This window comes from Harpia harpyja, chromosome 3 (assembly GCF_026419915.1).
Source record: "Harpia harpyja isolate bHarHar1 chromosome 3, bHarHar1 primary haplotype, whole genome shotgun sequence".
Taxonomy (NCBI): domain Eukaryota; kingdom Metazoa; phylum Chordata; class Aves; order Accipitriformes; family Accipitridae; genus Harpia; species Harpia harpyja.
Window position 1 is genome coordinate 32346759 of NC_068942.1, and position 13579 is coordinate 32360337.

The 13579-nt window shown below is 41.2% G+C and overlaps 1 protein-coding gene across 2 annotated transcripts in view; it reads right to left on the reverse strand.

The window, feature by feature from the left end:
* The window catches only part of PRIM2 (DNA primase subunit 2), a 132030-nt gene that overhangs the window by 49318 nt on the left and 69133 nt on the right, over positions 1–13579 (reverse strand). For both annotated transcript variants that reach the window (XM_052781835.1, XM_052781834.1), the window contains exon 7: positions 9849–9916. In XM_052781835.1, coding sequence (XP_052637795.1) covers positions 9849–9916 — 68 coding nt within the window. The remainder of the gene's footprint in view (positions 1–9848; positions 9917–13579) is intronic.

The window sequence follows — 13579 nt, forward strand, 5'->3', positions numbered from 1 at the left end:
GGCTGAACAGTCCCGGCGCTCTCAGCCTCTCCTTGTTATGTACTGGGGAGCCCGGGACTGGACACAGCCCGGCCGACGTGGCTGAGCAGAGGGGAAGGATCGCCTCCCTCTGCCTGCTGGAGTGCTCTTCCTCATGCCACCCGAGAGACTGTTAGCGTTCTTTGCTCCAGGGGTACGCTGGTGGCTCATAGTCAGCTTGTTGTCCACCAGGACCCCAAGGTCCTCTCCTGCGACCCTGTTTCACAGCCATTCGGCCTGTACAGGCACCTGGGGTTACTCCTCCCCAGATGCAGGGCTTGGTATTCCCCGTCACTGAACTTCATAGGGTTCCTGTCGGCCCATTTCTCCAGCCTGTCCAAGTCCATCTGAAAGGCAGCACACCCATCTGGTGTAAAACATTCCTCCCAGTTTTTTATCACCTTAGACTCGCCGAGCGCCCACTCTGTGCCCACCTAGGACATTAAAGAAATAGCTAATTCTGTAGAGGAGCTGGTATTGACCCCTGAGGTACTCCACTAGTGACTGGCCTCCAGCTAGTCTTAACGCCTCGGATCACAAACCTCTGAGCACCGCACTTCAGCCAGTTTTCAGTCCACCTCACTGTCCATTTACCTAACCCATATTTCATCAGCTGTCGATAAGGATGTTGCAAGAGACAGTGTCAAAAACCTTGCTAAAGTCAAGACAAACAATACCTACTGCTTTCCCCCCTATCTATTGAGCATTCTGTTATAAAATGATCAGCTATGAGGTTGGTCAAGCATAATTTCCCATTCACAAATCCATGCTGACTGCTTGTTTTGGGTTTGTGTGGCACAGGTTTTTTTGGTAGCAGGGGAGGGGCCGCAGGGCCGGCTCCTGGGAGAAGCTGCTGGAAGCTCCCCCGGCTGGGAGCCGGACCCGCCGCTGGCCCAGGCCGAGCCCGTCAGTGACAGTGGAAACACCTGTGGGAGAGCAGATTTAAGAGGGGGAACACCCAGTGAGTCAGGGGATTGGGCTGTGAGAGGAACCCCTCTGTGGGTACCGAGGTCAGGGAAGGAGGAGGAGCGGGGGAGGACACGGTGAGGCGGCAGGCTGTCCCCCCCAGCCCATGGAGGGGAGCGGGGGAGCAGATGCCCACCCGCAGCCCGGGGAGGAGCCCATGCTGGAGGAGGGGGGTGCCCCCGAAATGGCTGTGACTCCACGGGAAAGCCCGCGCTGGAGCAGTCTGTGACTGCAGGGCTGCAGCCCGCAGAAAGGACTCGCGTTGGAGAAGTTCGCGGAGGACTGTCTGCCATGGGAAGGACCCCATGATGGAGCAGGGGAAGAGCGAGGAGTCCTCCCCCTGAGGAGGAAGGAGCGGCAGAGACAACGTCGCAAACTGACCCCAAGCCCCATTCCCCGTCCCCCTGTGCCACTGTGGGGGAGGAGGTAGAGAAAACTGGGAGTGGAGTTGAGCCGGGAAGGAGGGAAGGGTGGGGGAAGGTGTTTTAAGATTTGAGTTTACTTCTCATTATCCTTGTTTTGATTTGATTTGTAGTAAATTAAATTGATTTTGTTTTTTCCCCAACTTGAGTCTGTCTTTTGCCCATGACGATAAGTGGTGAGTGATCCCTCCCTGTCCTTGTCTCGACCCACAAGCATTTTTATATTTTCTCCTCCCCATCCCACCAGGGCCGTGAAGGAGGAGTGAGAGAGCGGCTTTGTGGTGCTTTGTTACTGGCTGGGCTTAAACCGCAACACCACTCATGATCACCTTCTTGTCCTTCATATGTCTGGAACCGAGATGAGGCTGACCAGCCTATAGTTCCACAGATCCTTCTCCTCATTCTTTGTGAAGGCAGGGTTCACTTTTGCTTTCTTCTAGTGATCAAGAACCTCTTGTACTTTGCTACTTGTGTAGCATTTTAAAAACACAAACAAACAAACAAACAAACTTATCTATCACTACGAACACCTACCATGAGGGAAAAGTAAAAACTCAAAAACTACTTACGTGTACCAATAAAAAGCTGAGAAGGCTTTTACTGCAGTACTGACATAGAAACACGTTAACTCCTGACAGTAGCTGTCTAGCCAAAATAGCACAGGACTTTGCATGTGCTGCCTCATCTTTCATTCATACTGCAACGAAACTACTTCTGATACATGAGCTAGATTCAGGTAACCCTACACTACAGCAGAGACAGTCACGTCGACATTGTCACCAAAGTCATTTCCAATCAAATACAAGTGTCTAATGCCCAGCTTTTACTTTTAAATATGTAGACTTCTTGAATGAGGATATATGCAGGGCTGCAGAACAGGCCAAGAGAAATGCTTACAGCAGAACCCAACTGAACTCAAAAGTGACAGTACAGCAAGCAATAAAGCTAACAGGGACTTTGAATATAGCATATTGGTCCAAAAACCAGGTTGCAAAGTCTGGGTAAGACCAAATTTCTTTGTGCAAGACAGATTTTGCAAGTAACAAAGATAATTTCTTAAATCTTCTGAAGGCATATAGAGGTTAACTCCAGAAAAAAGGAATTTAGCTAAATAATGATGCTAGGCACTACAGATTATTTTGTGACATTTCAATACTGTAAAGTGTGAAAAGCATATAGCCAAGAGTTGATTTTACTACAGTACAAATCATTTGTTTAACTATACATGCATTCATTTGGTCTGGCACACACTGGAGCACTAGGCAAGCTTACTGTACTTAATAGTTTTTTTATTTTCATTACTCAACAATGGATACATAATTAAAAGAATTTGAGCTGTGTATGTCTATTACTACTGATTCTACTAAAGTATCTAAATTTCCTTGCAGAACTAGATCTGCATCACTTCACTTAGGCAAATGTCCTGGTTTCAGCTGGGATAGAGTTAACTGTCTTCCTAGTAGCTGGTACAGTGCTTATGTTTTGAGTTCAGTATGCGAAGAATGTGGATAACACACTGATGTTTTCAGTTGTTGCCAAGTAGCGTTTAGACTAAGTCAAGGATTTTTCAGCTTCTCATGCCCAGCCAGCAAGAAGGCTGGAGGGGCACAAGAAGTTGGCACAGGACACAGCCAGGGCACCTGACCCAAACTGGCCAACGGGGTATTCCATACCATGGGACGTCCCATCTAGTATAGGAACTGGGAAGGGGGGGCGGGGGAATCGCCGCTCGGGGACTGGCTGGGTGTCAGTCAGCGGGTGGTGAGCAATTGCACTGCGCATCATTTGTACATTCCAATCCTTTCATTATTACTGTTGTCATTTTATTAGTGTTATCATTATCATTATTAGTTTCTTCTTTTCTGTTCTATTAAACTGTTCTTATCTCAACCCGCGGGTTTTGCTTCTTTTCCCAATTTTCTCCCCCATCCCACTGGGCAGGGGGGAGTGAGTGAGCGGCTGCGTGGTATTTAGTTGCTGGCTGGGGTTAAACCACGACAGCAAACTACAAACACAACAAAAAACACAGTCCCAAAAATATTACAATCAAAGCATAGAACAGCAGAAAACAGCTGTTGCTTAGGCAACTTCACTTTTTTTTGGAAAACACCCAATTAGGAAAATGACCAGTCAGTTATCACATTCCAGGATGAGTGCTGGTAACTTCTTAAGCTGCTCTACCCTAATCACTTCAGATCATCTGCTTGTGCCCTACAGTATTTATTAGAATCACACCAATACTGAAAAACACTGCTAAGATAAAGAAAACCACTTCTTCCTAGCATCTGTAGAAAGGATTGGCCTGGGAAGAGGAGGCCCAAAGAGAAGACACAAAAGTTTTCCTATACAATAAGTGAACAAAATAAGACTTCAGAAGTTACTGCTAAAAAGAGGACACACTCTCTGAATCTTGCGGACCATTACGTCTGGACTTGGTAGAAAACATTACTGCAAGGCCAGAAATACCAATGGAAGGGGGTGGGGGGGAAGGGGGCGGGGAAGAAGAAGAAATTATACTTTTTGGACACCGAAAAGCTCAACTATTCTCAGCATGGTAAGTAAACAAGAAAAGTTTTTCATAAATGTTTCCTTATTTTTACACTAAAAAGTAGCATATGACCTTTGCAAGGTCAAAGTTTCTCGATATCTGACACCACTCACCAAAGAGCCGAACCCTACAAACAGCCTTCAAATGCTGTGCTCTGAAATAGAGTGTGCTTTATCCATCTGTCCTGGTTTCAGCTGGGATGGAGTTAATTTTCTTTCTAGTAGCTGGTACAGTGCTATGTTTTTGAGTTCAGTATGAGAAGAATGTGGATAACACTCTGATGTTTTCAGTTGTTGCCAAGTAGCATTTAGACTAAGTCAAGGATTTTTCACCTCCCCATGCCCAGCCAGCAAGAAGGCTGGAGGGGCACAAGAAGCTGGGAGGGGACACAGCCAGGGCAGCTGACCCCAACTGGCCAAAGGGGTATTCCATACCATGGGACGTCATGCCCAGTATATAAACTGGGGTCAGTTGGCCTGGGGGGGATCGCTGCTCAGGAACTAACTAAGCATCAGTCAGCAAGTGGTAAGCAATTGCACTGTGCATCGCTTGTTTTGTATATTCCAATCCTTTTATTATTATTGTCATTTTATTAATGTTATTATTATCATTATTAGTTTCTTCCTTTCTGTTCTATTAAATTGTTCTTATCTCAACCCACGAGTTTTACCTTTTTCTTTCCAATTCTATCCCCCATCCCACCAGGTGGGGGGGGAGTGAGTGAGCGGCTGCGTGGTGCTTAGTTGCTGGCTGGTGTTAAACCACGACACCATCCAATATATGTGGTAGATTAGAGCTGGGCATAAAGAGGCCAGCACTGGTCATGTGGCCTTAGAGAGCTAAGCAGTTGGATCCCTGTCCGAAGGAGCTGAAGGGACTAGAGCTTTTGGGTTTGCCATTTTAGGTGCCAGGTCTTCTGATTTCCTACAGTAGAGATTCCCAAGGTCCCTTGATTTCACCAGAAGAAAACACCACTTTGATTTCTCCATGGATTGCCGTTATTTCCCTCTACGTTTCTATTAAAAAAATCTCAACAACCTTGTGTGGTGGGTTGACCCTGGCTGGACACCAGGTGCCCACCAAAGCCACTCTATCACTCCCCTCCTCAGCTGGACAGGGGAGAGAAAATATAACAAAAGGCTCATGGATCAAGATAAGGACAGGGAGAGATCATTCACCTATTAGCATCACAGGCAAAACAGACTCAACTTGGGGAAAACTACCTTGATTTACTACCAATCAAATCAGAGAAGGGTAATGAGAAAGAAAACCAAATCTTAAAACACCTTCCCCCCACCCCTCCCTTCTTCTCAGACTTAACTTCGCTCCTGATTTTCTCTCTACCTCCTCCCCCACAACGGCGCAGGGGGACAGGGAATGGGGTTGGGGTCAGTTCATCACTCCTTGTATCTGCCGCTCCTTCCTTCTCAGGGGGAGGACTCCTCACTCCCCCCCTGCTCCAGCACGGGGTCCCTCCCACGGAAGACAGTTCTCCACAAACTTCTCCAACGTGAGTCCTTCCCATGGGCTGCAGTCCTTCAGGCACAGACTGCTCCAGCGTGGGTCCCCCGTGGGGTCACAAGTCCTGCCAGAAAACCTGCTCCAGCGTGGGCTCCTCTCTCCACGGGGCCGCAGGTCCTGCCAGGAGCCTGCTCCAGCGTGGGCTTCCCACGGGGTCACAGCCTCCTTCGGGCATCCCCCTGCTCCGGCGTGGGGTCCTCTCTCCCTGGGCTGCAGGTGGAGATCTGCTCCACCGTGGACCTCCCTGGGCTACAGGGGGACAGCCTGCCTCACCATGGTCTTCATCACCACGGGCTGCAGGGGAATCTCTGCTCCGGCGCCTGGAGCATCTCCTCCCCTCCTTCTGCACTGACCTGGGGGTCTGCAGGGCTGGTGCTCTCACACCTTCTCACTCCTCTCTCTGCCTGCAGTTTCCGTCACGCAGCAACTTTTTTTCCCTTCTTAAAATACGTTCTCCCAGAGGCACTACCACCGTCACTGATGGGCTTGGGCTTGGCCTTGGGCAGCGGTGGGTCCGTCTTGGAGAGGGCTGGCATTGGCTCTGTTGGACATGGGGGAAGCTTCTAGCAGCTCCTCACAGAAGCCACCCCTGTAGCCCCCCTGCTACCAAATTCTTGCCATGCAAACCCATACACCTTGAAAAAAAAAAAAATTAAGACTATCCTTTGTTCTATGGACAATGGTCCTCATTTTTTCATGTCATTAAATGTTGCCAAAGAGCTTCCTGCTGCTGGTTTGAAAACACATTACAACGCAAACCAACTAGGCTTGTGATCACCCTCACTTTCTTGTGCTCTTTTTGCTTCCAGTTTTAGCTCTTACTTTGGACTTATCCTTTCTTTTATTCCATGTACCTTCTAGGTTACTTCCTGATCCTGATCAAGCTTCTTACTCACCTGAAATATCTGTAGCTCTTCATAATTTCTTTTTGTGGTTTACTGCAATGCAAGCATATCTTGCAACTAAAGATCAATACATACATTCACAGCACTGTTGACCAAGAAGAAACCTCCACTATATCAATGTTTCCAAGAGTGGGACCTATGTCTTTCAAATAAACAGCTGCAGGACTGTTCTAATAAATACTGTATAATTCACAGATGTGTATCATGAGATTTAGTAAGGATATGAAGGGCACTTTATAGATGTTGAGAATAGTAAATGACACCAGTCCATTAAGGTGCGCATTCTTCTTTTCTTGCTTGTGAGATGAGCATAAGTGAGGAGGGTGAACATGTCTGCATGAGTATTGGGTTACCCATTAAAAAAATCCAGTCTTGCAAAACACTTGGTTGCTCTATCAACCTTGTGAACTACCATTTGAAGACAGAATTAATAGAATCATACAAAACGTTGGTTGTAAAGGATGGTAGAAGACCATTTAGTCCCACACCCCACTTCAACTGGGACTACTGCCAACACTAGTCAGGTGAGACGTGGCTTTTTCTAGCTGCTTCCTAAAAATCTCCATGAACCAAGATTCCACATCTCTGGGCAATCTGCTGCACCTATCATTCTAGCAGAGGCATTTTTCCTAATGTCCAATCTGAACCTCCCAAGCTGCTATATGTGACCACTGTCATTTGTTACATCCTCTAGTACCGTCAAGAATTCTAATACTGTGATGTTTGCCCTTCAAACACTTTTAGGCTGCTATTTGATAATTCCTAAACCTCCTCATCACCAGACTAAACAAAGTCAACTCAGCTTCTCCTTATAATTCATGTACAGGCACAGTCCTATAGTAGATTGATGGGATTACATATGACAGCTTTTGTCTATCTTTGAAATTATTCCTGCTGACGATTTTAAATAGTAGAGTGTTACGACCCTGTAATTTCATCATGAAACCCATATAAACTCCCTTGCAAGCAGGAGTTGCAGAAGTGTTCTTCTCATGCATTTAGACATAAAGTTTCCATTTCTATTAAATTGCTAAAGTTTTAGCAATTTAAAATCTCCTTGTAGCCTACTGTGAGCATGTTGCATCAAATACTTTAACATTTTAACTAAATATGTTCTCTTTTTTTTTTTTGTCTAGTACAATTAATACTAGAAAGCACCAATGAAACAGAATAGGACAAAATGAGGATCTAAGTTGCAGATAAAATATTTGTTTAGTCCAGAACAGTCCAATTACAAAATACATGTTAGGTCCATTTAAAAAAAAAGGGCACAGATTAAAATATCTATGCAGACATAATCCACAGTGAAATGACCTTTTCTGAGGACTAGCTAATTTAAAAGTCACAAGCAGATATGAATAGCTGCCAAAAAATGTGTGGGGCATTAACAACCAAACAATGGTCTGTAACCTTCAATTGTATGCTCTTTTCATATGTTTCTATCTAAGTTTTGCTCCCCTGATAAAGCTCAATTGACATATGCCAAAAATAAAATACTGCTGTAAGAATTCACACAATGAAGGTAGAGGAAAACCTACAACTATTACTCTCCTTTCTTAGGAGCAAGATGAAGCAAAAACAAATCACAGATTCACAGAAATAAATAACAGAGAAGACCTATTTGGTCATCTGTCTGTTCACTGCCAGTGCTTGTTTTTCAAGTTGTAAGGTTTGATTTATTTTGTCTATTTTAAAGGAACTTCCAAAAAGGCAACTCAGAAGCAATTGGTGACAAAATGTACTAGGAACAGCCCCTCCATTTTCGCAAAAGCAAAATGGAAGTAAGTTACCAGTCATTAAACATACATACCCAAGTTAACATAAGAATGTGCAAAAAATACCTTTTTGCATAAATGTAGGATTCAGTACCCCTGTTAAAGTAGCTGATGTTAAACTAGCTTTTTTTGCAACATTTCCTTTTCCCATGTTTAAAAAAAAAAGCATAGAGAGGATTGTGTTTGCTGTGATACTGAAGGCTGTTCCACTTACATAGATGCACAGCATATATCAAAAGAAATTTCAAATTTCTCAGTAATTGCTCCTAGAAAGCACGATTTATAAAAAGCTAACCTAATTGCTCTTTAGCTTCAAATGGAGAAAGGTATGCCACAGAGGCGCATTTTTTAAAATCCCAATGAGATGTATAGTAATAAAAACATGGAAGGTTATTGACATTCAGAAGTATCCTCTAACTAGCTACGTAACAGTTACACTGCAATAATTTTTTTTCATTTATTGCTCTTCAACAAAGTTCAATCATATGTAAGTAAGTAGAGATACAATGAAAGCTATTTTTCCTATTCTGATTTACACTAAAAAGCAATAAAACATGAAACTGTTCTTATGTAATAAAAATTACAAGTTGTTGTTTTTTTTAAATTAGAATAAAATGTCAGGTTTTGGGTACTGATACCTCGAGCAGTAGAGCACCATAGGAAATAAAAAGCATGCTAACTATATCTGCATCATAATTCCGGTGCAGTGCTGTCATGACAGAACCTCACCGCTTCCATTTCTAACTCATCCAGCATCATTTCAGTGATCTTAATGCAAAGCTGTATGTGTTCAAAAACAGAGCTTTCATTACTGACATTCAATATTTAAGTAAATTTCTACCCTTAGAGATATTAAAAATTCAACTAAATAAATACCTGAGCAACCCAATCTAACCAGATCTGCATTGAGCAGGGGCTAGATTAAATGATCTCCAGAGGTTCACTCCCAGCTAAATTATTCAATGATTCTAAGCCAATGTATCTCCCTCTAACTATATGGTCTTTGTCCTCCTGCATGCTACCGTAGTAAGAAAACTCTCTCAAACAATACAAAGTGGTAAAAAGCAATCATGTGTGTAAGAAAGAGACCAGATCTATGCTTAACCTGAAGAACATCAGAAAAGTATTTTTTCCTAGTCTTCATCCCCAAACACATTCAAAGAAAGCAGAAAGCTTCTATATACTATATGCTACTAGGAGAGAGGCAGGCTATTTTAACTGTGTCGTAGAACACTCTTAATGGTTCACATTTTCAGCTCTCTCTTTAGGTCCATTAAAAGAAGAAAATAGGACTTCATTCATCAATGACAGTGATGGAGAAATCTCCCCAAAAGATCATAGAGCACAAAGTATTTGCAACAAGGAAGGTCCATACTCTGAGCAGTGTAATTTGGAGTCTGTTTTGGTCATAAAGAAACTTAACAACTTCGCCTTTACTATAAAGAAAAAATAGCTTTTGTAAAAGCTACAAATACTTTCTTGTTACTTAGAAGAAATACCAGCTCTATAAATTATGTTTCGTGTCATTCATAAAGTTTTTGTTAAGTTGAAGGTATACTTTCAGAGTTTTTTTTCCAGTCAAAGCCAATTTCACAGATGAGGCATCTGAAAAAAGACTGTAGCTAAAACATTCTAATAATACAATTATTTTATCTGTGTGAAAGAATACACTCATGCTTTCAGTTTATGCTACCTGAGATGATTAAGCAGAGGTTGTAGTCTCTCATCAGACTGTATGGAAGGCAGCGATCGTGCTGTCAGCTAAAAGAAAACAAAGGTCCAATTAATAAAATATTAGCTTCAAAACAATTGATAGCACAAAGCAGGAATGATGTAAGAAATCATCCTGCGTTGCTACAACTTTACACAACATTGGATAGGACATACTTTCTCCCATTAGAAGTAACTAAGCACAACTTTCCAGAACCTGAAGTTAGCAGAAATATTTACAAGTTAGTGAAGTTAAACACTGAAAAATAATTTTTCTAAAATTACAATGTTATTTGAATTAAATAGCAAGACATCATTGAAAGTGCTATACTTTTTTCCAAACATATTTGAACTAGAAGTCATATTCTACCTAGACAGCCTTCTAGCAATCACATAATGTAAATATAGTCCATTAAGTCACATTATATACAATTTACATTTGTATGAAAAATTTGCATAACGTTTAGCACTGTATGACTTTCATACAGACATGCCCGTGTACACTGTTTTAAATGGGCATAACCTGTATTTTGTAATTTTACTGTTCTAAACTAAATACATACTTCTTTCTTGTTACTTTCATATGACTAGTTAAAACATCAAGCTTTTTCTGAAAAATTAAACCTAGTAGTCTATAAATCAATAAGTACATGTCACACTATTGCAGAATACTAGTGAATTGGTGTACTAACTAAAATAATTGGAAAAACATGTATTAAATCTGCTTAATATCAGTATATAGGTGTCTACCTTCACCTATAAAAGTTACAAGCATAGCAGTTCTGATACTGCTGACATACATCTAATATAAAATATTTAATATAACATGCATTTCATGATTCTATTGCTGCCAAGTTAGGCTGTATTTTGAAAACTACCTTTGTACAAATTTAAAATTTCAACATATTTCACCTTGTATAGATTACCATTAAGTTCCTAAGTATTTTACAGGTAACTTAAAATAGCAGGCATACAGTTACATATAATCTTTAAAAATCTTATTTAAAAAAAAAAAAACAACCCAAAAAAACCCCCCAAAAAACCCAAACCTTTTAGCACCAACAGTGTAGCTTCACCTTGCGGGCTCCAACACACAAGTAAAGGCAAGCACTGAAGTAGGACTGACTAGCGGGCTGCAACTTCTATTTATAACCCACAAATATACCCTGGAAAAAGCTGCGCTCAGAGTTTGGGTACATGGGGTTTACTTGTAACCATAGGATCCATCGGCTCATAGGTAGACGGTGTGGATATGGAGGAGTTTCATATTTTCCTGAAAGATCACCCATTCATCACATCCATCTCATAACCTTTGCTGCTAAGCAGCAGTCAGACTGGGGCCAGATTTTAAACTCGTGCCTGACGCTAGCAATACCAACCATCCGCTAAATAAGAGGAGGTTCAAAACAGCTAGTCTGTCAAGTGAGAGTTGAAGCGACTGAACACAAGCACAGCAGGGTAGGAGGAACGGGCCATTTCAACTGTTACGCCAGTCCTGGCCGGCAGCAGCAGCTCTTCTCAGTCTCGAGTAACTCAAGGGTACTCATCCCACCCACTGCTGCAGTAAAGGTAAGTCAGGCAGTCTTAGCAATCCATTCACCTTTCTTTTTAAAAAGGCTGGTATCTTGGCAATTACAGCATTATCCGCATTCGCTTATTTTATGGAGCTAGACCGAGATGCATACGGTATACTAAAAATTCAGTAAGCTCTGTATTTATTCAGAAGTTTCTTTTGATAAAAAAACCTAATTTTGTAACCACTGAGTATTAAAGGCCAATACACATATTGTTCTATATTCGTGTCCTCTGCAAAGTAACCCTCTAATTTTGTTTTAAACACAATCAGAAAACCAGAAATTATTTCTGAAGAGAACTTGGAAGCTCTCTAAATACCAGCCAAGTTATTCCACTTGGCTAAAATCAGAACAGAGCCTGAATTACCTGAAATACCATCTGCTTCTCTTTCTGTTAATAACTTAACTGATACAGAAAACAATATTTATGTGCACACTTACATACATATGTATATTTTTATATGAGACAAGCATACAGTATTTTTCTCTATACAGTACTTCAAATACTACATTTATTCAGAAAAAAACAAATTTTTTCCTTGTTATAAACAGTGCATTTAAGACAAGATGACGTTTATGAAAGTCAAAGTGGACAGTGATGTAAGAAGCAAAAACCAGTAAAATTCAAAACCTGCAGAAGTATTGATATTATTGTCAAAGTTTATATATACAATAAACTACATTGTTATGGAGACATTACCAATGAACAGAAATACTGCTTTAAAACTAATTTGGGAGACTTGTAGGAATTGAGGTAGAACCAAGAACTAGTAATCTCGGTGTTTAACCAAGTTTTTTCTTGGTGTTGCAATGAAAGAATATGGAAGAAGTGGACTACGCTGGCTTTTTCGGGAACCACCATTAAATGGGAAAAAAACATAATCCCTTGAAGTCACAGGAGAATCCACATGGCCAATGTTTTTCTTTTTCTTTTTCTTAGTGTCTTGTGTTTCACCAACAATTATGGAATCTGCAAATTTTACAAGCAAAATTAATCCCCATTTTCCTCCGTTATGTTGGCTGGAAGGACAAGATAAAGTTTTCTACAGAATATGCTCTTGTGAACATAAGATCATACACCTTTCAACTCTTAGAACAAACACTTTGTTAGGGTAGTTCAAATGTTTATTTTCAGGAAGATGTGGGATCCTCATGACACTGTCCTTTTCTATCTGAAACTAAGGATAGTCTTCCTTAAACACAGTTGAGGAGAAACCATCAAAACTTTTGAACAATTTTAAATGAAAAAGCACATTTTCCTTTAACTTACCTGGATTATAAAAGTAAAGGGTAAAATTTTAATTTTAATGTATAAAGTCTTTCCTCACAACTGTATTTTTTCTAACTGAGCCATACTGTAAATAGAATTAGCTTTTACAAAGGTGGTGGTAAATGCTAGTGTTTTCAAACAGCTAAGAATTTTATGTCCTTTTTCAACAGTCTTCTTCTGAAAGAAAAAGATAATCCCAATTACAGAATCCAAACTGAGATTCTGAAGACTTTTTCCAGTCACTCTGAAATGAAATTTAGACAAATTCCTGCAAGCACAGCCTTGCCTTCATCTCTATATGGTACTCAACACAAAGATCACCTTACCAGAAAAAAAAAAAAAGAAGAAAAAAGAAGGGGGAAAAACATGCTATTCAATATTTTAGATACATGGAAGACATCAAAATGTTGTCAAGCAAGGAGCACAGCTCCCAACTCTAGTCATGCTGAAGCAGTTTAATTTACAGAGAACATAAAACACCACAGACAAGCTATTTCCAATCCTAAGGCCTGGATGATCAGAGGAGCGGGCAGAGAGTGCCACAGATAGAACATGTGGACACCTCAGAGTTGAGCTGAGATGGTGAAAGCTGGGGTGAGTGATGTAGATCATTAAGGCAAATTAAGCACCATGTTATCAACATCACACATTTAAAATTGACAAAGGAGAAAGAATACTTAAGAATATGAGGAAAAGGAATGAATAAACTGAAATCTGAGACGACATCGTCAGTCCAACTCCATACTAGCTTTAGTACCAGAGTCACCAGCTGTCTTTGCTGCAATTCAGATTGCCAACAGTAAAAAAAAAAAAAAAAAAAAAAAAAAGGCGCACAAGCATTGGAGGGAAAAATCAAACCAGAATCTTCAT